The sequence below is a fragment of the Cetorhinus maximus genome, unplaced genomic scaffold (assembly GCF_964194155.1).
Source record: "Cetorhinus maximus unplaced genomic scaffold, sCetMax3.hap1.1 HAP1_SCAFFOLD_883, whole genome shotgun sequence".
In the NCBI taxonomy this organism is placed as follows: Eukaryota; Metazoa; Chordata; class Chondrichthyes; order Lamniformes; family Cetorhinidae; genus Cetorhinus; species Cetorhinus maximus.
Window position 1 is genome coordinate 81696 of NW_027596825.1, and position 24968 is coordinate 106663.

Consider the following 24968-nt stretch of genomic DNA (forward strand, 5'->3'; position numbering starts at 1 on the left):
TGCAAGCTGCACATCTTATGGTCCAATATATCCTGACAGTGCAATAGCCTCATGCAGTGCAATCGCTCCTTGCAGTGCAATACCCCCCTTGGAGTGCAATAACCATTTGCAATGCTGCTTTTGGGATTTTTAAATTAACACCAGCTCCTGTTTCTGTTACAAATTGGGCCCCTTGACTTTTCTCAAGCCCCATTGGTTTGGCAGGAAGAATAAAAAAGCAGAATATTATTTAAATGGAGAGACAGAGCAGAATGCTGAAACACAGGGGGATTTGTGTGTCCTTGTACATGAGTCATGGCAAGCAAGCAGGTATAGCAAGTAATTAAGAAGGCACATGGAATATTGGCCTTTACTGCAAGAGGAATAGAGGATTAAAGTAGGGAAGTCTTGCTAAAACTGTAGAGAACATTGATTAGACCACACCTGGACTAATGTGTACAGTTTTAGCATCCTTAAGGAGCGATATACTTGCATTGGAAGCAGGTCAGGGAAGGTTCACTAGGCCAATTCTTGGGATGACGGGCTTGTCTTATAAGGAAAGGTTCAGGAGGTTAGGTCTATGCCCATTGGAACTTAGAAGAATGAGAAGTGACCTTATTGTAACAATAAGATTCTGAGGGGGCTTGACTGGGTCGATGCTGAGAGGATGTTTCCTCTCGTTGGGGAATCTAGAACTATGAGGCACAGTTTGAAATATAAGGGTTCTTCCATATAAGATGGAGATATGGGGGAATTTCTTCTCTCAGAGGGTTGTTAGTCTTTGGAATTCTCTCCCCCACCGAGTAATGGAGGCTGGGTCATTCAACATATTCAAGACTGTTAGACATATTTGTGATTGACAAGGGAGTCAAGGATGGGTTGGGGTGGGGGGACGGGCGTGGGGTGCATAGAAGTGGAGATAAGGCCATAATCAGATAAGCCATGATTAAATTGAATGGCAGAGCAGGCTCGACATGTCGAATAGCTGATCCGTGCTCATACTTATGATCGTATGCCTCCCAGAGACTGCTCTACACAGGCAGACACAACAGACACGCATGGTGTTGCCGTTGCTGCAGTGTCTCCCTGTCTCTCTCTCTCTCTCCTTTCGTACTGTGTTCCTCTTACAATGGGGGCCCTGGGGATCTTCCTGCCCGAGTCAGAGAGTATGTGTGTGTTTGAGACACTACAGATGTTTGGGTGCAACAAGTGGTGGAAGGTAGGGCCTGGCGGGAAGGCTTCGTTTATGGGGAGGGTGTTGTCATCATCAGTCAACCAAGTTCCTATCCAAGCCAACATCCACAATAAACTCATGGATGGCATGGGTCTTGTTCTAGAGCAAGATGTGTAGAGGTACAATGATAGCTGATCCAATAGCAAGGTCCAGAGGGTCAGAGCTGAGAGCGGTGAATGGAAAGGGAAGGAGGCGGTAAAGATTAGCACTGCCCCTCCTCCCACCAACACTCCCCCAAGTGGGCACGCTGGCTCGGAAAGTCAGTGAGACAGTTGGATGGGGCAGTTAGGGATGCTGCTCATAAGAAGGCAGTGACCTCGATGGACCCTGTGGAGGATACTTCCAAATCTAAGAGGGGGTCGAGCCTTGGACAAAGGCGGCAGAGTAGGAAGATCAAGGAGTGTTGAAGAGTTGGGGTAGGGATTTGACAGTGGCAGAGCAATGAGGAGAAATGAGAAGATTCATGATGACAGGAGTGAGAGGCCTGGGAGGGATAAAGAGAAAAGGTGGTACAAAAGGATACAGGGGTAAAGGGCTCAGGTCAGCACGAATGGATACAGGGAAACTCAAGATGCTTAGGTATGGTTATATCAAAATTAGGATAGATATTCTCTGGTAATGAAGAGAGATAAATACATTTAATACAATATCATGTAGATGGACATCTCTATTAATACAACTACAGAATACCTAATAACACTTAATATATTATAAATAAAGTTAGTCCCTTTTCTACTCAATATAACATTTGGAAGAGTATGAAGTAATCAGTGCTGACTGTAGTTCTAGGATACACTGATCTAGAGACATAACACAGTACAACTGAAGGATCTTCACAGAGTCTTCGTGCTGCAAAACTCAGTTGGTTTTGACAAATCCAAAACACTGAAAACTGATTTGCACAATCAGTCATCACATCCAACTGAAATCTTCATCCTTCCTGACTCAGGGTCATCGAGTCCCAGTGGACTGGATGTCTGACCTCTCCAGAGCAGCAGTTAGTAAATCCAACAGGATGCTGAGCAGCAATACCCAACGCAGCAGGATACAGGTTGTGATGAAACTGCAGAGCGCTCCACAACTTGAGAACTGTGTCTGAATCTGATGCTTGAGACAGAAGCAGTCGAGAAAGTGCGGGATGATCCTTCAAGTCAAAGGGCTGAGTTATAAGGAAAGTCTGAAGAGATGATCTTGAGAGGCATGAGATCGACTGATGGCAGCAGGTTCTGTATACAGTATGGTCTCCTGGAGAGAAGAGGGAGACTGTCTCTTGAATGATTTTTAAGAGTTTCAAAGGCTCCTCTCTGTGGGACAAAGGAGGTGGCCTGGATTGTACAGCACTGTAGAAACAATCGTGGGCACATTTGCAAATTCCAGTCTGCCCCTGCAATCATTGACACAACTACGACAACTTACGTTCATATAGTGCCTTTAACACAATAAAATGTCCCGAGGTGCTTCACAGGAGCATTATCCAACAAAATATGACACCAAGCCATATAAGGAGATACAAAGTCAGATGACCAAGGCTTAATCAGAGGTAGGTTTGAAGGAGGGTGTATTTGATTCCTCTTGTAGGGGAGTCTAGATTTAGAGCACACAGTTTAAGAGTGAGAGGTTGCCCTCTTAAGGTGCAGGTTAGGAGAGTTTTTTTTCTCTCAGGGGGTCGTTAGTCTGTGGAATTCCCTTTCCCAGAAAGCAGTGGGGGCTGGGTCATTTAATTTATTCAAGGTTAAGTCAGATAGATTTTTGATAGAAAAGGGAGTCAAGGGTTATTGTGGGGAGGGGGGTTGGGTGGGGGCGGTGGCGGGATTTCAGACAGGAAAGTGGAGCTGAGTCCACAACCAGATCAGCCATGATCTTACTGAATGGCAGAGCAGGCTCAAAGGGGTGAATGGCCTACCCCTGCTCCTAAGTCCTATATTCCTATGTTAAAAGGAGGAATGAGAGATGGTGACATGGAGAGGTTTAGTGAGGTGGTTCCAGAGCTAGGGGTCTTGGCAACTGAAGACATAGCCACTGATGGTGGAGTGATTAAAATCAGGCCAGAATTAGAGATCCCAGAGGGCTGAAGGACTGGAGGAGGTTATAGCAAGAGGAAAGATAGGATGGAAACCCAAGGAAGATGCAAAGGTTACAGAGAGGGTAATGGTAAGGAAGTTTGCACTGTGAGCTAGGGGACCAGAAGGAAGCAGCAGAGGCAGCCAAACAGATCTTCTCCTCAGTTGCTGCAACAAAAAAGACCATGAACTCCTCTGAGGTGAGAGTGGAAGAAGCTAGGGTAGATAGTTTAAGAGGTATGATTGGAATGAAGAGAAGCCAGTTGTTATTTTGACTGTGTTGAATAACCTTTGAATAGCGAGCAGTTATAGCAGTGGTGCACAGGGCTCGATAATGCTTTACAAGGTCCAGCTAGGTTTGGTGGCGGATAGCTAAACCAATTGTCTGCCTGAAACGTTCAAATCTGGCTACCTTAGACACAAGGCGGAGGAGATGTCAATCTTTATGAAGGGAAACGAGGTTGAAGGAGTAATGGTTTCAGTGACAAGGAGATAAACAATGGTGCAGGAGGCTGTGATTTAGCTGCAAATGATGAGTGGGAGGTCAAAGGCTAGACAGTTGAAAATTTGTAAGTGCAAAGAGGATATCTCAGTGAGAGGCTTATCGCGATAATTACGTAGGGGGTACAGAACAAGAATTTCAAAAGAGAGATGTGAGGGATGGAACAAGGGAGAGCTCAAAGGAGAAGTTACCCTTGGAGTAGAGAGACAGAGACAGACCAAGGAGTGATTTAAAGGCAAGTGCTAAGCCACCACCACGGTGGTTTGAGCAGAAGTGTAGTCAAGTGGGGAAGCTTCTTTGAAGGGCAAGGCCATCACCCCATAACTATGCCTCCGTCAAGGCCATGATGCCAATGGGGTTATCCACAATGGCATCATGGCTGACAAAGCCCTTATTTACAAGTGAGCGTACATTCTGGAGGGAGATGTTGAGAGGCGCTGTAGGGTAATTTAAGAGGAAGCCAAGCCTGGGGCGGGAGGAGAGTAGGAAAGACGAAGAGTGCTGAGGAGTTGGGGGTTTGCGAATGTAGAGGACCCGGGGGGGGGTGGTAGGGAGGAGAAAAAAGAGGCAGGATGACGGGATAGGTAAAGAGGAAAAGGAGAACAATCAACAGTGAAAGGCTCGTGTTTGCAGCAACAGCCAAACACACACGCGAGCAGATATGGGAAAACAAAGTTAGGCAGACATCAGTGACAAATTGATGTCGAGGTGCTGGATTGGGTGAAAGGTAAGATATATGAAGGCAAAACATTGAAAGAGAATTCCGACAGTTTAAATGTTTCCTGGGGCAATATTGAAAGAACTGTTGTTGGTAACCAGATAGCCACATGGAGATAAATCAGTAAAGCCTGTGTGGTTGCTCCCCTGGCAACCTCAGTCAATGATTAAAAAAGTTGCAGAAAGGGAACTCTATTGTTTCAACTGTCAACATGCTGGTTACTTAAGCAAGAAGTCACTGTATGAAACGCTGTTGCTTCAGATGATGGTGATAAAGGTCCACGGAGTGATATGACAGAAGAAACCGAGCATGGTCTCTCCCACCCCATCCAAACTGATTTGGGATCCTGAGTCTGACCTTCTGAGGGCATAAATCGTTATTTTTTTCTGCTTCTGAATCTCAAATGAATTGTTGGTACGTCCTCAATAACAGAGTTAATTCGATAAGTGATAATTTTATAACTCCCCTTTGAGGGTATAATGCTTTGCCAGTGTTGGGGGTGGGGGTGAGGATGGTGGTTGAAGTGGAAGCTGTTAGGGTTTAAGGAAAACTAAATGAATGAGTGAATGTCTGAAACAGAGCACAATGCACGAGCCAGCCATGGAGTGGTCTGGGACTCTCTCCTGCCAACAGCTGACACACACCCACATGCCCATAGCTGCAAACTCTGACACTCCACTGCGCTTTACCACATCGAAGAACGGCTGGTCAATTGGCCACTTGCCTGCCGAAAGAGCAATCAATGTCCCACTCCCCCATGATAAACTATTGGCATTTCACTTGGCTTCTGGAGTTAACCAGTAGAAGTGGTGTGACAGGATACTCGGGGACTGTAAATCCCGTCTGACAGGGAAGTGGCTCTGTGATATACAATCACAATTACTTCATAAGGGCTGGGAAAGGTGCTGAAGCAATGGGGCCAGAGTGAAACATTGAAACAGTAAAGCAACTCACTGGGCAGGTAAAAATGCACAAGCAGCAATCGGCAGTTTAATCCAGCGTGTTTGGCATTTTCTCCCCGGTGTGCTTTGCTTGATGCTGCAACAAGTATCTGAAACTTTTAAACCTCTTTTTACACACAGCACATTTAAACGCTTTCTCCCCGGTGTGAATTTGCTGATGCTGTGTCAAGTTACTGGATGTGTAAAACCTCTTTTCACACACTGAACATTCAAAAGGCTTCTCCCCAGTGTGAATTTTCAAATGTTTGTTCAAGTTGCTTGATGTGTGAAATCTCTTCCTGCAGACGGTGCACTCGAACCGCTTCTCTCCGGTGTGAATCCGCTGGTGCTCAATCAAGTAACCGGATCGGTAAAATCGCTTCCGGCACACCATACACTCAAACGGTTTCTCTCCCGTGTGAATCTTCTGATGCTGTGTCAAGAGGCTGGACGTATAAAATCGTTTTGTGCACACAGTGCATTCGAATGGTTTCTCCACGGCGTGAATTTGCTGATGCTGGATCAAGTTACTGGAGGTATGAAATCTCTTCTCGCACACGGCACATTGGAAAGGTTTCTCTCCTGTGTGGATTCGCTGGTGTTTGCTCAGGTCGCAGGATCGGTAAAATTTCTTTGCGCAGACAGTGCATTCGAAGGGTTTCTCTCCAGTGTGAATCTTCTGATGCTGGATCAAGTTACTAGATGTATGAAACCGCTTCGTACACACAGTACATTCAAACGGCTTCTCTCCTGTGTGAAATCGCTGGTGTTTGGTCACCTCGCTGGATGTGTAAAATCGCATCTCACACACAGTGCATTCAAACGGCTTGTCCCCAGTGTGAACACGTAGGTGTGTGTCCAGCAGGCTGGGCCAGCGGAAACCCTTCCCACACACTCTGCACTGAAGGGCATCCACCCACCTATCCCCAGGTGCCGGGTGACTGGGTTCACCTGGTTTAGATGATTCACCCCGGTCAGTCCTAAACGTTTTGCTTTCATTCTTAACGTCCATGTTGATTCTTCGTTCCAAAGTGCATGAGCACAGACGGTCTATCAAAGAACAACAACAGAAGCAGTCAACTCACTGGCAGTTAATCAATGCCAATCGAGGGAGAAAAGTTCCAACAGGGAACACAGTGGCACAGATCAAAGGAGGCACAATGCTGCTAACCTTGCAAAAGTTATAGTTAGAGACATTTTCATATTATACTATCTGTTCCTCTTTTGTAGGAAGAAATAGACTTGCACAGTACAGAAACCACTCAGAATACAGTGATGTACTGTCCCTACACTATACAGATCCTGCGGATCACTGTCCCTAACAGTATAGATCCTGCGGATCACTGTCCCTAACAGTACAGATCCTGTGGATCACTGTCCCTAACAGTACAGATCCTGTGGATCACTGTCCCTAACAGTACAGATCGTGCGGATCACTGTCCCTAACAGTACAGATCCTGCGGATCACTGTCCCTAACAGTGCAGATCCCGCAGATTACTGTCTCTGTACGGCACAGATCCCGCTGATTACTGTCTCTGTACGGTACAGATCCCGCTGATTACTGTCTGAACGGTACAGATCCCGCTGATTACTGTCTGTACGGTACAGATCCCGCTGATTACTGTCTGTATGGTACAGATCCCGCTGATTACTGTCTGTACGGTACAGATCCCGCTGATTACTGTCTCTGTACGGTACAGATCCTGCCAATTACTGTCTCTGTATGGTACAGATCCTGCCAATTACTGTCTCTGTATGGTACAGATCCTGCCAATTACTATCTCTGTATGGCACAGAAATTGTGAATTACCGTCCCTACATTGTGCAGATCCTGTGAATCATTGTCCCTACGCTGTACAGATCCTGTGAATCACTGTCCCTACACTGTACAGATCCTGTGAATCACTGTCACTACACGGTACAGATCCTGTGAATCACTGTCCCTACACGGTACAGATCCTGTGAATCACTGTCCCCACCCTGTACAGATCCTGTGAATCACTGTCACTACACAGTACAGATCCTGTGAATCACTGTCCCTACATGGTACAGATCCTGTGAATCACTGTCCCCACCCTGTACAGATCCTGTGAATCACTGTCACTACACAGTACAGATCCTGTGAATTACTGTCCCTACACTGTACAGATCCTGTGAATCACTGTACCTACACTGTACAGATCATGTGAATCACTGTCCCTACACTGTACAGATCCTGTGAATCACTGTCACTACACAGTACAGATCCTGTGAATCACTATCCCTCCACTGTACAGATCCTGTGAATCACTGTCCCTACATGGTACAGATCCTGTGAATCACTGTCCCCACCCTGTACAGATCCTGTGAATCACTGTCCCTACACGGTACAGATCCTGTGAATCACTGTCCCCACCCTGTACAGATCCTGTGAATCACTGTCCCTACATGGTACAGATCCTGTGAATCACTGTCCCCACCCTGTACAGATCCTGTGAATTACTGTCTATTACGAAAGTAGAATAATTTTTATAGTATTATTGTGATTTATTGTACATGTAGGCTAATAGTGGGGTTTGGATAGGTTCCCTGTGTGTGGGGTTTAATTGAATTGGAGACAGCTGGACTGGAGGTTTGGAATTATCAAAAGAAGTTAGGTAGAGAGCGATATGAAATACGTAGACATGGCTGAAGTCTTAGAATATGTTGTGCAAGGAGAATTTGCATTTTTAGATAAATCAGGGCAGTTTGAATTTGAAACATATAGTAAGATTCATAGACTCATAGATGTTTACAGAGCAAAATGAGGCCATTCAGCCCATCGTGTCCACGCTGGTCAACAAAGATCTGACTACACTAATCCCATTTTCCAGCGCTTAGCCCATAGGCATAGAAGCTATGGCAACACAAGTGAATATCTAAATACTTCTTAAGTGTTTTGAGAGTTTCTGACTCAACCACCCTTTCAGGTAGTGAGTTCCAGACTCCCACCCTCTGGGTGAAAAAACTTTCTCCTCAACACCCCTCTAAGCCTTCCACCTCTTACCTTAAATCTATGCCCCCTGGTTGTTGACCCCTCTACTCAAAAGTGCCTTCCTATCCACCCAACCTATGCCCCTCATAATCTTGTACACCTCTATCAGGTCCCCTCTCAACCTTCGCTGATCCAAGGAAAACAACCCTAGTCTATACAATCTTTCCTCATAGCTCAGACCCTCCAGCCCAGGCAGTATCCTGGTAAATCTCCTTTGCACCCTCTCCAGTGCAATCACATCCTTCTTATAATATGGTGACCAGAACTGCACACAGTACTCCAGTTGTGGCCTAACCAGCATTTTATACAGTTCTTGTATTCTATGCCTCAGCTAATAAAGGTAAATATCCCATATGCCTTCTTGTCAGGAAGAGATATTAATGTATATAATGTTATTGGAAATTATATATATTTTTTAAATAAAGGTTTAGTCTGTGGGTGTGTCTGTGTGTTGGATTGGAGTTGGATTAAAGCCAGCTAGTCTGGGTGCTTTGATGTATAGTAGTTTTGAGATGTAAACAGAGGTAGAGGGTGCATTTGCATTTTGTTGAATAGAGCATTCAAGAGTGGGAGTGAAATCTTGCACCTAGCTAGGAGACACCAGGCAATGTTTATATTACTAATAAAATTGGTACTATGAAAGGGGTTTAAAGGGCCTGGTGGTACAGTGAGAATTTACATTCAAAGGGGAAGGCTGGGTATAACCTGAGAGGATTTTGTGTGAGCAAAGCAGAGACATGTAAGATCAAAGCCTGTAAGCCTACAACTGTCTGCAAAGGAACCAAATTGAAAGGAACTTCATGTTGAATTCGTAAGGCGAAAATGCTTTGCGTGTCTCATTAAGTCTATTGGTTATTGTTGCCTTAGTGGAGGTTAATTTGGGAATTTGTTATAAGTTATGATAGTAATTTGTAGCCATGTGTATGTGTTTAATTTGTTTTAAATTAATAAACGTTTCATTTAGTTTGATATAAAAACCTCTTGAGAACTGGTGGTCTTATTCCTGAATTTAGAGCTGCAACTCAAAACATGCCAATTGAAAATATAGGTTATGACAGTTGTTTAAAGTTTCCCTCTTATATAACTCAGCCTTTACAAATTGCTGTGTCATAACACTTCTTAATCACCTTATCTACCTGCCCTGCTATCTTCAGGGATCTGTGGATATGCACACCAAGGTCCCTCTGATCTTCAGTACTTTCCAGGGTCCTACCATTCATAGTGTAATCCCTTGCCTTATTAGCCCTCCCCAAGTGCAGTAACTCTCACTTTTCCGGGTTGAATTCCATTTGCCACTGCTTCGCCCACTTGACCAGTTCATTGATATCCTCCTGCAGTTTACGGCTATCCTCCTCACTATTTACCACCCTACCAATTTTCGTGTCATCTGCGAACTTCTTGATCATACCCCCTACGTTTAAATCCAAATCATTTATGTACACAACAAACAGCAATGGCCCCAGCACCAAGCCCTGTAGAACCCCACTGGAAACAGACTTCCAGTCACAGAAACATCCCTCATCCTCTGCTTCCTACCTCTCAGCAAATTTTGGATCCAACGTACCACTTTGGCTTGGATCCCATGGGCTCTTACTTTCTTGACCAGACTGCCATGAGGGACCTTATCAAAAGCTTTGCTAAAGTCCACGTAGACCACATCAAATACGTTACCCTCATCAACACTCAGTTATCTCTTCAAAAAATTCGATCAAATTTGTCAAACATGGCCTTCCCTTAACAAATCCATGCTGACTATCCCTGATTTATCCATGTGTCTCCAAGTGCAGATATATTCTGTCCCCTAGAATTTTTTCTAGTAACTTCCCAACACCAAGGTTAGACTGACTGGCCTGTACTTTCCTGGTCTATCCTTTCCTCCCTTTTTTAATAATGGGACAACATTAACAGTCCTCCAGTCCTCTGACACCTCACCAGAGAGGATTTGAAAATTGCTGCCAGGGCCCGATATCTCTTCCCTTGCCTCCTTCAACATCCTGGGATATATCTCATCCGGACCTGCAGATTTACCCACTTTTAAGGCTGCTAAGCCCGCTAGTACCTCCTCTCTATGTTAATTTCCTCTAATATTTCACAGTCCCCCATCCTGATGTCTATACCTGCGTCATCCTTTTCCATTATGAAGACCACCACAAAATATTCATTGAGGACTGTACCCACGTTTTCTGGGTCCACAGACAGGTTACTTCTACGGTCCCTAATTGGCTTTACTCTTTCCCTAGTTATTCTCTTGCTCTTTATATATTTAAAAAAACTCCTTTGGGTTTTCCTTTATTGTACCCACCAATGCTTTCTCATGCATTTGCTTAGCTTTCCTAAATTCCTTTTTAAGTACCACCCTGCACTTTTTATACTCCTCTAGGGACTCTGCTGTATTGAGGCCTCGGTATCTGCCATAAGCTCTTTTGTTCTTAGTCCTAACTTTAATATCCCTTGACTTTCAGCGTTCTCCAGACTTTGTCTTTACGGGAACATATTTGCCCTGTACTCTCACTATTTCCTCCTTGAACGCCTCCCACTGCTCTGACACAGTTTTATCTGCAAGTAGCTGCTCCCGGGCCAAATCATACCTCATCTAAGTAAAATTAGCCTTTCCCCAATTCAGAACTTTTATTCCTGGCTCAAACTTATCCTTTTTCATATATATCCTAAATCGAACTGAGTTATGGTCACTATCTCCAAAATGTTCCCCTACTGAAACGCCTTCCACCTGCCTGGGCTCATTTCCAAATATGAAGTCCAGAACTGCCCCCTCCCTTGGGCTTTCTACGTGCTGACTAAAAAAGTTCTTCTGGGTGCAACTTAAGAATCTTGCTCCCTCCCTACTTTGCACACGAAAACTATCCCAGTTAATATTTGGGTAGTTAAAATCCCCCACTATTACTGCCTTATTATTCTTACACTTCTCTGAAATTTGATTACATATTTGATCCTCTATCTCAACCTGACGGTTTGGGGGCCTATAGTACACACCTAACAGTGTGTTTGCCCCTTTTGTGCTTTTTACTTCTACCCATATGGCCTCATTTGATGATCCTTCCAAGATATCATCCCTCCTCATTGCTATAATTGATTCCTGATCAATACTGTGACCCCCCCCCCACTCTTCTATCCCCCCTCTATCTGATCTGAATACCCTATAACAAGGAATGTTGAGCTGCCAATCCTGCCCTTCTTTTAGCCAAGTCTCGGCCATAGCTATGATATCATACTCCCACGTGCCTACCTGTGCCCTCAGCTCGTCTGTCTTATTCCTCAGGCTCCTTGCATTAAAATATATTCCATTTAGCCTTGCCAAACCCATTTCTTTCTTATCTAGCCTATGTTTCCTCTGCCTTCTGGACTCACTTACTAGCGTTTTAACTTCTAACTCCATCTCAGCTTCTCTCCCCTCTGAACTACTTTTCAGGATCCCATCCCCCTGCCAATTTAGTTTAAATCCACCCCGACAGCATTAGCAAACCTCCCCGCGAGGATGTTGGTTCCGTTCCTGTTCAGATGTAACCCGTCCAACGTGTACAGGTCCCACCTCCCCCAGAAACTGTTCCAATGCCCCAGGAATCTAAAGCTCTCCCTTCTGCACCATCTCTCCAGCCACGCATTCATAAGCTCTATCCTTCTGTTCCTATACTTGCTACTGCGTGGCACCAGGAGTAATCTGGAGATTACTACCTTTGAGGTCCTGCCTTTCAATTTCCCACCTAACTCCCTAAAGTCTGCTTGCAGGACCTCATTTCTCTTTCTTCCTATATAATTGGTCTCAACATGGACCACGGCCTCTGGCTGTTCACCCTCCCCCTTCAGAATGCCCTACAGCTGTTCTGTGAAAGCCTTGACCCTGGCACCCAGGGGGCAACTCACCATCCTGGAGTCATGTCTATGGATGCAGAAGTTCCTATCTACTCCCCTCACTAATGAGTCCCCTACCACTATTGCCCTTCCACGCTTCTTCCTCCCCGCCCTGAGCAGCTGGACCTCCCACAGTGCCATGGCCTTGGCTCTGGTCGGCCTCCACAAAGGAATCATCACTCTCACCGTTTTCCCAAAGCTGAAAAATGGTTTGTGAGCAAGATGCAATCAGGGAATTCCCTCATTACCTGCTGGGTCCCCTTCTTCTGTCTGGCAGTCACCCATTCCCACTCCGCTTGCACTTCCTTAAGCTGCAGGATGACCACGTCCTGAAACGTGCTATCCACGAACCTCGCAGCCTTATGAATGCACCATAGTGTCTCCAGCTGTCGCTCAAGCTCCAAAACCAGGAGCTCGAGTTGCCCCAGTCGGAGGCACCTCCTGCACACATTGTCATCCAGACCGCCAGGAGCACCTAGGATTTCCCACATGGCGCAGGATGTGTAAATCATGGGACTAAGCTCTCCAAACTTATTTTAACTAAATAGAATATGGACCCTTGCTTTATTTTACCCTTACTCCTACTAGAGTATAGACTAGGTGCTAGATCCTCTAGGTGCTGCTGATTGCCTGTCCCAGGGTCCTCCTCTCACACTCTCCTCTAGGTACTGCTGACTGCCTGTCCCAGGGTCCTCCTCTCACACTCTCCTCTAGGTACTGCTGACTGCCTGTCCCAGAGTCCTCTTCTTGCATTCTCCTCTAGGTGCTGCTGATTGCCTGTCTCAGGGTTCTCCTCTCGCACTCTCCTCTACGATGTTTAGATCTAATAAGCTAGGTCCAGCAGTGCATTTATTTTTCCCAAAGGCTACTGATAACATTAGCACCATGAAAAATTTTATATTATGAAAAAGTACATTTCCAAAGACATACGGAACAAAGGAATTTACAGATTAAAAAGAGAGGAAATGTATATAAAGGAGATTGATGTCACAGGGATGGGCCCTGTGACATCTAGCAGAAGCTTGCGAAACAGCCTCCAGCCTTGTCTGCATGAGTTTTGCTGCATCCAGCCCTTAAAGGTGATAACTGTGCTGGCCTGTCTTTCTAACTTTAAAATTGAGTTTGGCTGTTGCGTTATAAGGGGACATATTTGGGAGTCAGGTTATGTCGGAACTTTAGTATTTACTGTAGTATTAAGTAACTGGAGTATTGCCATCTCTTTTGTTAATAAATATTTTCATTTAAAACTTTAAAACTCTAAAAGGTTTTAGTGGACTCATTACTCTGATTTCAGTGTTCAGTCTTCTCAAAATAAATACAAATTGCAAATCCGTTGTGACCACGGAACCAAGTTTCTCTCATGGATTTCAGTCCACCTGGCACATATCATCTACCAAGTCACAACAAATTGGGGGCTTGTCCGGGATATTTGAAATTCCTTGATTGGTTTGGAGTTGGTGAATCTTAAGGTTATGAGTACCAGAAGCACATTGAATTCAGGAGTTGGTGTGAGGGATTTTTAAAGCGATGAGACTGCAAAAATAGTTGTATCCACAGCAAAAACCTTTCTGGAAGTAGAAGATATAAATCTGATCGGTTACAAAAAGTATCTAAGGGGAAGTTTACAGAGTTGGTGGATAAGTTGCAGTTGAGGTTAACTGTAGGGGCAAAGAAAGCAGACATAGCTGAAGCGATAGCACAGCATTTGAAATTGGAAGTGATGCCTGACACTAGTGAGTCACAAATGGAGGTAGTGAGACTTCAGTTACAAATGAAGAAGCTTGAATATGAACAAGCAATGGGAATGAAAAAACTTGAACTGGAGGCAGCAGAAAAAGGAAAGTGAAAGGGCATTCCAAAGGGAACTGACAGATAGGCAGGAGAGAGAAAAAGGACAGGAACGGGAATTTGAAATGGCGAGATTAGAAAAGGAAGAAAATGAGTGTATCAACTTAAAAGGCTGGACTTTAAAAAAAGAAAATTCAGGTGTTGAGGAAGGTTCTGATGATGAAAGGACCTTCAACCTAAAACCCAGTGGAGAGATGTTTAAGTTTGAAGAAAGCGATGTAGAAGTGTTCTTTATTTTATTTGAAAAGATAGCTAAACAGATGAAATGACCACAGGAAAACAGGACATTGCTTTTACAGTCTAGGTTAGTGAGTAGAGCTCATGAGATTTATGCTTCACTATAAGAAGTGTCAGTGGGTTATGATATGGTAAAAAAGGGTATTTTGAGTTGGTTCCTGAGGCTTGCAGGCAGAAATTTATGAATATAAGGAAACAGCCTGGGCAAACTTATATTGAGTTGAGAGCATAAAACAAAGTAATTTTGACCACTGGATACAGGCATTAAAGGTAGAGACAACATATGCACTCTTAGAGAAGTAATTCTTCTGGAAGAACTTAAAGATTCAATTCCTTCAGTAGTGAGAATTCATGGGGGGGAACAGGTGGTTAAAACGGTAAGACAAGCAGTAGAGATAGCTGATGATTATGAGTTAGTTCATAGATCTAAACCTTTATTTTGTCACCCTTTAAAATCAGAGAAGGTGGGAAGGTGGGAAAGTGGGAAGGTGAAAGGAAGGTAGGTGGAAAATCCTAGAAGTTTTTTTCTCAGGCTAAAAAGGAAGAGGCTGAGGGTAGAAGTGACAGTCAGAAATTAAGGTGTTTTCATTGTAATAAGGTTGGGCACACAAATTCAGTGTGTTGGAAATTACAGGGAAAATCTGTTGCCAATATTGGGATGCAGAAAAGTTCTGGAAGTGAAGGTACTGTGGGTTCTGAGGTTCAGGCACAGGAAAAACCAGTGTTTTGCATACAGGTAAAGAAGTGGGAATGTGTTCACAATTTGCCTAAGAATTCTGAGGGGCAGGTTGCAGAAATATTTAAAGATTTTATATATGATGGGGAAGTCTTTCCATATGCACAGGGTGGAGCAGGTAAAGATATTAAAATTTTAAGAGACACAGGGTCTAGTCAATCCCGAATGTTATGGGACAGTGATATTTTTGCTCAGAGGGAGTATTGCAGGTGATAATAAGTGTGGTTCATGGAGATGCTAAACCTATTCCATTGTGGAAGGTAAATTTAAAGAGTAAGTGGAAAACAGATGAGGTGATTGCTGGAGTAATGGAAAAATTGGCCATTGCAGGGGTGCAGTTTATTTGAGGTAATGATCTCGCTGTGTCACAGATGTTGGTGATGCCTACAGTAGTTGAGCAGCCTGTGGGGTGTATTCAACAGAGGTGTTACAGAAAGAGCATTCTGGTTTGTTTCCAGACTGTGTGTAACACGATCACAGACTCATAAGTTGAGACAGAAAGAAGAGGAGTCTAGAAGACAGAGAAAAGGTGTTGAAGTTCAATTAGCTGACACTGCCTTTGATAAGATTGTTCAGGAAGAGAGAATGGAGGACAATGCAGCTGAGGTGTTTAGCTCAAGGCAGTTAGTAGGGTTAAAGCAAAAAGACTCATAAATTAAACAGTTATATCAGACAGCTTACTCAGAAACAGAGGCAAAGTGTATTCCGGGATGTTATTACCTTATGGGCAATGTGTTAATGAGAAAGTGGTGACCACGTCAGGTTTCAGCAGATGAAAAATGGATGGAAGTACATCAGATTGTTATACCATTTGGATATAGAAATGAGATACGGAGAATAGCTCATGAAATTCCAATAGGGGGACATTTAGGAATTAGAAAGACCAGGGGAAAATACAAAAACATTTCCATTGGACTGGATTGTCTACAGATGTTGTCAAATTCTGTAGAATATGTTACATGTCAGGTGGCAAACCACAAGCAGTGATTAAGCCGGAACCTTTAATTCCAATTCAAGCTTTTGAGGAACTTTTTACTAGGGTCCTGATTGATTGTGTAGGACACCTCCCTAATACTAAAAGTGGAAATCAGTACTTACTGACCATAATGGACATGACTAAAAGGCTTCCTGAAGCAATACCTTTGAGGAATGTTATAACAAAGAGAATTGTGGAGGATTTGACTACATTTATTACGAGATAAGGTTTACCAAAAGAAATACAATCAGATCAGGATTAAAATTTCATGTCGCAGCTGTTTAAGGAAGTAATGAACAGTTTGGGGATAAAACAGTTTAAGTCAAGAGCTTATCATCCTGAGTCACAAGTCGCTTTGGAAAGATGGCAACAAACTTTAAAGACCATGATGAGGGTGTGCAGTCAGGACTGTCCACAGGATTGGAATGGGGGAATTCCATTCTTGTTATTTGCTATTAGGGATGCTCCTAATGCATCGACTGGATTTAGTCCTTTTGAATTGTCTATGGTCATGAGGTAAGGGGACCACTAAAGTTGATACATGAGAAATTGCTGGGTCAAAATTTAGAAACTACCCTCCTGGATTATGTATCCAACTTCAGAGAAAGATTGAACACTGCATGTGAGTTAGCTAAGGAACATTTAAAGATATCATAGCAAGGGTTGTAAGTGAAGACAGATAGGAGAGCCTCAACTCATACTTTTGTTGTTGGATAAAAAAGTGTAAGTTGTGTTACCAGTACTGGGTGACTCATAAAGGCAAGGTTTAGTGGACATTACAGGATTGAAAAGAAACTGAGTGAAGTCAATTATTTAATAAATACTCCAGATCGAAGAAAGAAAAAAAAGGGTGTGTCATGTAGCTATGCTTAATAAGTACTTGGACAGGGAAGAGGACCAAGAGGAGGCATTAGTGATGGGAGATAAAGAGAAAGAGGTAGAAATGAAGGATTCTGAAATTGATTTTCCTCTAATCAAATTGGATAATAAGGGGGTACTTCAAAATTTAAATGTAATATTGAGTTACCTTCCAGACAAGTGTCAAAGTGATTTGGAGAAGCTACTGCAGTCACACAAAGTTATTTGTGGGAATAAGATGGAGATGACAGCTTCAGCTACAAATGACGCAAATGTGGGAGGTTCAGTTTTCATGAAGCCACATCCTCATAGATTAAGTCCAGCAAAGTTATCACAAGTACAATAAGAAATTGAACTTGTGCTTCAAAATGACATCACTAGGTCTAGTTGCAGTAACTGGAATTCGCCTATTGTGTAGGTACTGAAATTGGATGGAACACAAAGACTGTGTGTGGATCATCGAAAGGTGAGTGCAATGACAAAAGCAGATTCATATCCCAGACCACGTTTGGAAGATTGAGAAAGTGGGACAGTCAAAGCTGATCACCAACATTGACTTGCTGAGAGGATATTGCCAAGTATCATTATCGGAGACAGCAAAGGAGATATTGGCTTTTGAGATGCCAGATGGACTATATCAGTTTAAAGTGATGCCATTTGGCATGAAAAGTGCACCTGCAACATTTCAAACACTGACAAAGAAAGAAATAGCAGAAATGAGCAATTATTGTTTATATTGACAACTTGATAGTTTTCAGTCAAACATGGGAGGGGCATTTTGGAAGAATTATTTTCTCGATTACAAGAAGCTAATTTGGTGATGAACTTGGCTAAAAGTGAATTTGTAAAAGCGCAAGTTACATACCTAGGCCATACCATTGGACATGGTAAGATGGTTCCGAGAGATGTGAAAGTTAAAGCTATTGTGGATTTCCCCAGTGCCTACAACAAAATGAGAAGTTACGAGATCTCTGGGCATGAGTGGGTTTTACCGGAAATTCATATCAAATTTTAGCAGTGTGGTTCCTCCATTGACTGAACTATTAAAAAAACAATAAATTTCAGTGGGCACAGGACTATCAGAAGGCATTTGACAGATTAAAAATGGTATTGACCACGACGCCAGTTTTTGCAAGCAATCATGCCAAGCAATTTAAATTGGCCATTGACGTGTGTGATGTAGGCGTTGAGTCTATACTGCCGCAAGAAAATGAAACTGGAGTTGAGAAACTGATAGGGCGCTTTTCACGGAAATTGAATGTACAACAGAGAAAATATTCAACGATCGAAAAGGAGAATCTGGGTTTGGTGTTAGCGTTGCAGCATTTTCAGGTTTATGTTGCAAACGATTCATCTGAAACAATTGTTTATACAGACCACAATGCTTTAAAATTTCTGGACAGATTTCGAGACCAAAGTGCAAGACTGTTCAGATGGAGTTTATTACTGCAACTATTCGATCTACAGATTATACATGTGGCTGAACAAGAAAACCTAATTGTAGATGCATTGTCGAAAGTTTAAAGCTCAAAGGAAAATTGGACATTTAAACCTGGACGGTGGACTGAAATGATTTCTGTTGATGCCAATGATTTGTGTATATATATGTTATGTTAATGCATGCATCTGGTAATGTAATCGTGTGGATATATAGATAGCTATAGAAGATAGTATAAGATGGCTTAAGAAAATGAAACCGTCTTTTTAAATTATGACGATTCATTTTTTTGTAAGGAGGGGGTGTTACGAAAGTATAAGTTTCAGAATGTTGTGATTTATTGTAAAAGCAGGTTAATAGTGGGGTTTGGATAGTGTGTGTGTGTATGTGTGTGCATGCATGCGTACGCAAAAAGACAAAACTAAAGGCTCTGTCTCTGAATGCATGTAGCATTCACAACAAAGTAAATGAATTGATAGCCCGCATTGAAGTAAATAAATATGATCTAATAGCCATTATGGAGACATAGCTGCAGGATGATAGGTACTGGGTGCTGAATATTGAAGGGTATATGACCGTCAAGAAGAATAGGAAGCAAGGTAAAAGTGGAGGGGTAGCACTGTTAATCAAGGATGGCATTGGTGCAATCGTTAGATACGGCCTTGGTTCAGGAAGTCAGGATGTAGAATCGGTTTGAGTGAAGATGAGGAATAGTAGGGGAAAGAAGTTACTAGTGGGAGTGCTATACAGTTCCCCTAACAGTAACCATAATGTAGGACACAATATACAAGAAGAAATATTGTGTGCTTGTGATAAAGGGAAGCAATAATCATGGGTGGCTTTAATCTACATATAAACTGGAAAACTCAGACTGGCAATAGTAGCCTGGATGAAGAGTTCATAGAATGCTTTCAAGATGGTTCCTTAGAGCAGCATGTTCTGGAACCAACCAGAGAGGTTATATTAGACTTGGTATTGTGTAATATGACAGGATTACTTAATCACCTCAGAGTAAAGGCACCCCTAAGTAGCAGTGACCACAGTATGATTGAATTTCACAACCAGTTTGAAAGAGAGAAGAGTGGGTCTAAGACTGGTATTTTAAACTTAAATAAGGGCAACTACGTGGGCATGAAAACTAAGCTAGCTGAAGTGACCTGGGATACTAGGCTAGGGGATAGATCAATAGAGAAACAGTGGCAGACAATTAAGGCGACATTTCAGAGTATTCAGAATAAGTATTTTCCTATAATAAAGAAAAACTCTAAAGGGAGGACCCACTATCTGTGGTTAACCAAAGAAGTTAGGGAAAGCATCAAACTTAAGGAAAAAGCATATAACTGCACAAAGATGAGTGGCAGGTCAGACGTTTGGTCAGAATATAAAGGACATCAGAGAATGACTAAAAGGTTAATCAGGAGAAATAAATTAAAGTATGAGAAGAATCTAGCTAGAAATGTAAAAACAGGTAGCAAGAGTTTCTACAGGTATTTAAAAAGGAAAAGATTAATCAGAGTGAGAGTTGTTCCTCTAGAGAGTGAGAATGGGGAATTAACAGTAAATAATAAGGAAATGGCTGATGAAATGAACAAATATTTTACTTGTCTTCACTATAGGGATACATGGAACATTCCAGTATTAGTTGTAAATCAGGAGTGGGGGGGAGGAACTTGGTGAAATTACAATCCCTCAGGAAGCAGTACTGAGCAAAGGGAAGTTGTTAGAATCGATTATCAAGGAGGTTATAGCTGGACACTTCAGAAAACGCAAGGTAATCAGGAAGAGTCAGCACTGTTTTGTGAAAAGGAATACAGGTTTAACCAATTTATTGGAGTTTTTTTGAAGGAGTAACATGTGCAGTGGGTAAAGGGGAGCCTGGAGAAGTACTGTACTTGGATTTCCAGAAGGTATTTGATAAGGTGCCATGTCAAAGATTATTGAAGAAAATAAAAGCTCATGGTGCAGGGGGTAATATATTAGCATGGATAGAAGATTGGCTGGCTGGCGAAAGAGAATGCACAAATGGGTCTTTTTCTGATTAGCAGGATGTGACAAGTGGAGTCCTGCAGGGGTCTGTGCTGGGGCCTCAACTTTTTACAATTTATATCCATGACTTAGATGAGGGGAGCAAAGGCATGGTAACGAAATTGGTAGACAACACAAAGATAGGTAGGAAAGTATGCTGTGAAGGCAGCATAAGGAGTTTTCAGACGGATATAGATAGACTGAGTGAGTGGGCAAAAATCTGGCAGATGACTGTAATGTGGGGTAATGTGAAGTTGTTCACTTTGGCAGGAAGAATAAAAAAGCAGAGTATTATTTAAATAGAGAACAACCGCAGAATTCTGACATGCAAAGGGATTTAGGTGTTTTAGTGCGTGAGTCACAAAATGTTAGTATGCTGGTACAGCAAGTAATCAAATGCTATCTTTTATTACAAGAGGGATTGAACATAAAAGTAAGGATGTTATGCTTCAGTTATACAGGGCATTGGTGAGATCGCATCTCAAATACCGTGTACAGTTTTGGTCCCCTTATTTAAGGAGGGATGTACATCCATTGGAGAAGGTTCAGAGGTTGTTTACTAGATTGATACCTGGAATGAGCATGTTGTCTTATGAGGAAAGATTGGACAGACTGGGCTTGTTTCTGCTAGAGTTTGGAAGAGTGAGGGGCCATCTGATTGACATATAAAATCCTGAATGATCTTGACAAGATGGATGTGGAAAAGATGTTTCTTCTTGTGAGTGAGTCCAGAACTAGGGGGCACTGTTTTAAAATTAGGGGTCACCCTTTTAGGACAGGGATGAGGAGAATTTTTTCTCAGAGGATTGAGAGACTTTGGAACCCTCTGCCTCAGAAGGCATCACCCTGTGAATTATGGTCCCTGCACAGCACAGATCCTGTGAATTGCTGACTTTGTCCAGTATAGGTCCCATGAATTATACTGCTGAATGGATCCTATACTGCAGAATTATATTGTGGACCTGTTGCCCAATGTTAAAGCAATACGAACAAACAAACAAGAGGCAGAAGTAGGCCATTCATGCTCTCAAGCCTGGTCTGCCATTTAATAAGATCATGGCTGATTTATTTGAGTTTTGATTTCCACATTCCCACCTACCCCCGATAACCTTTGATTCCCTTGTCCAACAAGAAGCTGTGTACCGCCGCCTATCAAATGGCCGCTTAAAACTTTACATATTTCAGAGAACACAAATTGAGTCTTTGTAATCTTTCCTCAATCTAACCTATAGGGGCCCTGGCAACATTCTCGTGAATCTGCACTACAATCCAGTAAGGCCAAGATTGCCTTTCGAAACTGCAGTGCCCACACTTGTACACAGTACCTCCAGACGTGGTCGAACCAGGGTTTTATGTACCTGTAGCAAGCTTCCTCCCCTTTATGTTTCAGCCTCCTCGTTCTAAAGGCTAAGCGCGATGGTGGCTGCTGTACCCACACTGCCCCGCGCCTCTGGAGCCACCCTATCCTCACAGTACGAGTCCGCGCCTGCGCTCACCGCCACTCCCCCCCGCCCGGGCTTTCTGATCCCGAATGAGGTGGGGCGGGGGTACCGAGGGGGAAAACACGCCCGACAGGACGCGGTCCTAGCTGCTATGAGCCAGTGAAAACTATATCGGCGAGGTACGGCTAAACACGGACTCACCGCACAGCCGGAACCTCAGCAGGACTCTCCCCAATCCTCGGCCGCCGCTGGACTGCAGCAAGATGGCGGCCAGAGGTCATGTGAGAAGGGCGGGGCTTCAGAGCAACGGTCACGGGCGAGGCTCAAGCGTTAAAACGACGTGCGAAGGCGGGGCCAGGGTCGTGCGCGGTGAGTTTAGGCGTAGCTGCCCGCGCCCTCTAGAATTAGGGGCGTGGCATGAACGTCACGCAGCATCATGAGGCGTGGTTTCCGTGCACCCGCTCCCGATGAGTGGGCGGGGTCTAACGTCACCGGCGGCCAGGAGGCGGGGCTACGCCTGAGCCCGCCTTCCCGGCCCGGCGGTGGCAGCGGCGGCGGCTTCGAGTGCCGGGAAGGGCCTACGTGAGGCTGGCGACCGCCGGTCCGGGCACCTGGGCACCGAGCTGTCTCCCCCTCTTCATTCCCTGTGCCTCTACACTCCCCATCCAGGCCGAGGCCAGAGTTAAAATCGGAGTCGGCGACCCTGCCGCCGCCATTTTGAGCTGGTGTTGGGCGGTCCTGGTGTGCGCTGGTGCTATTTTAACACGTCAGAACACCGGCCCCGTCTTTTCCCTCAGTAAAAAGGGTCGCGATTGGTCCAGGAAGTCACTGAGGGTGGGGCTAAGACCCCATGCAGGATGCTGATTGGACTGTGCTGAGGTTGGTCTGAGTCTGCTCAGAGGCCTGGTCTGTGTCTGCTCCTATTGTTTGTGCCCCTTTTTGCTGCACTGATTCTCTTCCCAGACCCAGGCCTTCAGATGGGGGCAGTTTTGGGAACTTTAATTTGGCTGCATGAGGAGGAGGAGGAAGAGGAAGAGCAGCAACGGCGCCGGGAGGAGCAGCAACGCCTGCAACAGGAGCACGAGCAGACGCAGCTGCAGCGGAAACTGGCTGCCCAAAGGCGGGCAGTTGGGCCTCACCGGAGATCGCACACGAAGGAGACGACACGGAGGAGACTTTACCCAGCAAACAGGGTCTACCGGCCTCGAGTCACTTTCCTGGAACTGTCCGAGGAGGAATGCCTGAGGAGGCTGCGCTTTTCCAAGCAGGTGGTCAGCGACCTGTGCAACCTCCTACAACAAGACTTAATGCCAGCCGGCCCCGGTGGCCATGCTTTGCCGGTGGCGGTGAAAGTCACCACAGCCCTTAACTTCTTTGCCTCGGGTTCCTTTCAGGGTGCCACCGGTGACATTTCCCACATCAGTCAGTCTGCGGTACACAAATGCATCAAACAGGTCACCAATGCCCTCTTTGCCCGGGCCAATGACTACATCTGTTTCCCAATGGACGCCAGCAGTCAGAACGACAGAGCGATGGGCTTTGCCGCGGTGGCTGGCTTCCCTCGTGTGCAGGGGGTCATAGACTGCACACACATCGCCATCAAGGCACCAGACAATCAGCCGGCAGCCTTCAACAGAAAGGGCTATTACTCCATCAATGTGCAGTTGGTCACTGATCACCTACACAGAATCATGCAGGTCTGTGCCCGGTTTCCAGGCAGCTGTCACGATGCCTTCATTCTGCACCAGTCAACAATTCCCCCGCTGTTCCACTCGTGCCAGAACTTCAAAGGTTGGCTGATAGGGGACAAGGACTACCCCCTCCACACGTGGCTCATGACACCTCTCCCCAGTCCCAGGACACCAGCTGAACTGAGATACAATGAGAGCCACGGGACCACCAGGAGGGTCATCAAGCACACAATCGGGCTCCTCAAGCAACGGTTCCGTTGCCTGGACAGATCTGGGGGGCCCTTGCAGTACAGCCCGCAGAGGGTCTCCCGCATTGTGGTTGTCTGCTGCATTCTGCACAACCTCGCTGTGCAAAGGGGGTTGCACTTGGAGGAAGAAGTGCCTGAAGTCCTCTCCTCATCTGATGAAGAAGACTTGGATGAAAGTGAGGAAGGAATGGAAGAGGGAGATGAAAGTCAGCAGCTTATAGCCAGAGACGTCCGGAATCAGTTCATCACCCAATGCTTTGGTTGATCCACTCGTCCTCACCTGACGAACTGTCCTCTGTTCCAGTCCGTTCATCTTCCAACCTCTGAGCCAAGGATCAGACGTGTGCTGTGCAGACATTGCAGCCTCAGTGCCTGCTCTGAAATAAAACTGCAAACAAATTTGCTAACTTTAAAAGGGTGACTTATTTAATGCCTACACAATAAAAGCCTCAACGTTATTTCTCATCCGTTTGTCAGCAGACAGTGCTTTTCTTAAAGGTATCTGAAATGATCCTACTGTTCCTATGAGCCGCTTGTCCAGGAGTTTCTGCATCAGAGATAGTGGAAGGCTAACCCTAGGAGCTTGGAACCTGGCTGCAGGCTGTACATTTTGGTTCTTGGCTGGGACAGTTTGGTGCATCACAGGTCTTTGGTTGATTTGCTGGTGAGAGAGCAGATGCTGCTTTCATCATGATACAGTGACATGCCAGCTACTACTGGAGCTGGGGCTTGCCACTTCCACTGATCTGCAGCATTGTAACTGAAGCTCTGATCCATGTAGCCCACCAGCCTTTCCAAAGTGTTGTGGGTGTTGGGCTGCATCATGTTTGAGCTTGTAACAGAGCTCTAGTAGCTGGTCTGAGACTCTTGATGGCAACCTGCATCTAGGCGTATTCTGTGTCAGGACACCGGACTAGTGGGTTGTAGGATTGTCCATACTCCCAGACGTGGAGTGATAGCTCCTGGGCTGACCTGCCAGCAACTGTACGTACTGGGTGCAGAAAGCAGCTTTCTTTTTGCAGCCCACGCCATCAGCATCAGTGAGTTCAGAGCCAGATGTACTCACTGGCCAGATGTCTCCTTGGCTACCCTGCCAACTGCTAGTTCCTGCTTCTGATTACCTATTTGAATCACCCATTGCAGACCCCTCTAAT

The 24968-nt window shown here is 44.6% G+C and overlaps 1 protein-coding gene across 2 annotated transcripts; it reads right to left on the minus strand.

The window, feature by feature from the left end:
- Positions 1–1811: 1811 nt before the first annotated feature.
- Positions 1812–22168, minus strand: LOC144675001 (uncharacterized). Of its 2 annotated transcripts, XM_078536072.1 has the most exons (4): positions 22077–22168; positions 17836–17912; positions 5448–6484; positions 1812–2597 (listed from the first exon to the last, which is right to left on the minus strand). In XM_078536072.1, exon 3 carries the CDS (start codon positions 6444–6446, stop codon positions 5484–5486), a length of 963 nt encoding a protein of 320 aa, XP_078392198.1. In that variant the 5' UTR covers positions 6447–6484; positions 17836–17912; positions 22077–22168; the 3' UTR covers positions 1812–2597; positions 5448–5483. The 2 variants fall into 2 exon arrangements, with proteins under 2 accessions (XP_078392198.1, XP_078392199.1); XM_078536073.1 differs by lacking the exon at positions 17836–17912.
- Between the last annotated feature and the right edge of the window lie 2800 nt (positions 22169–24968).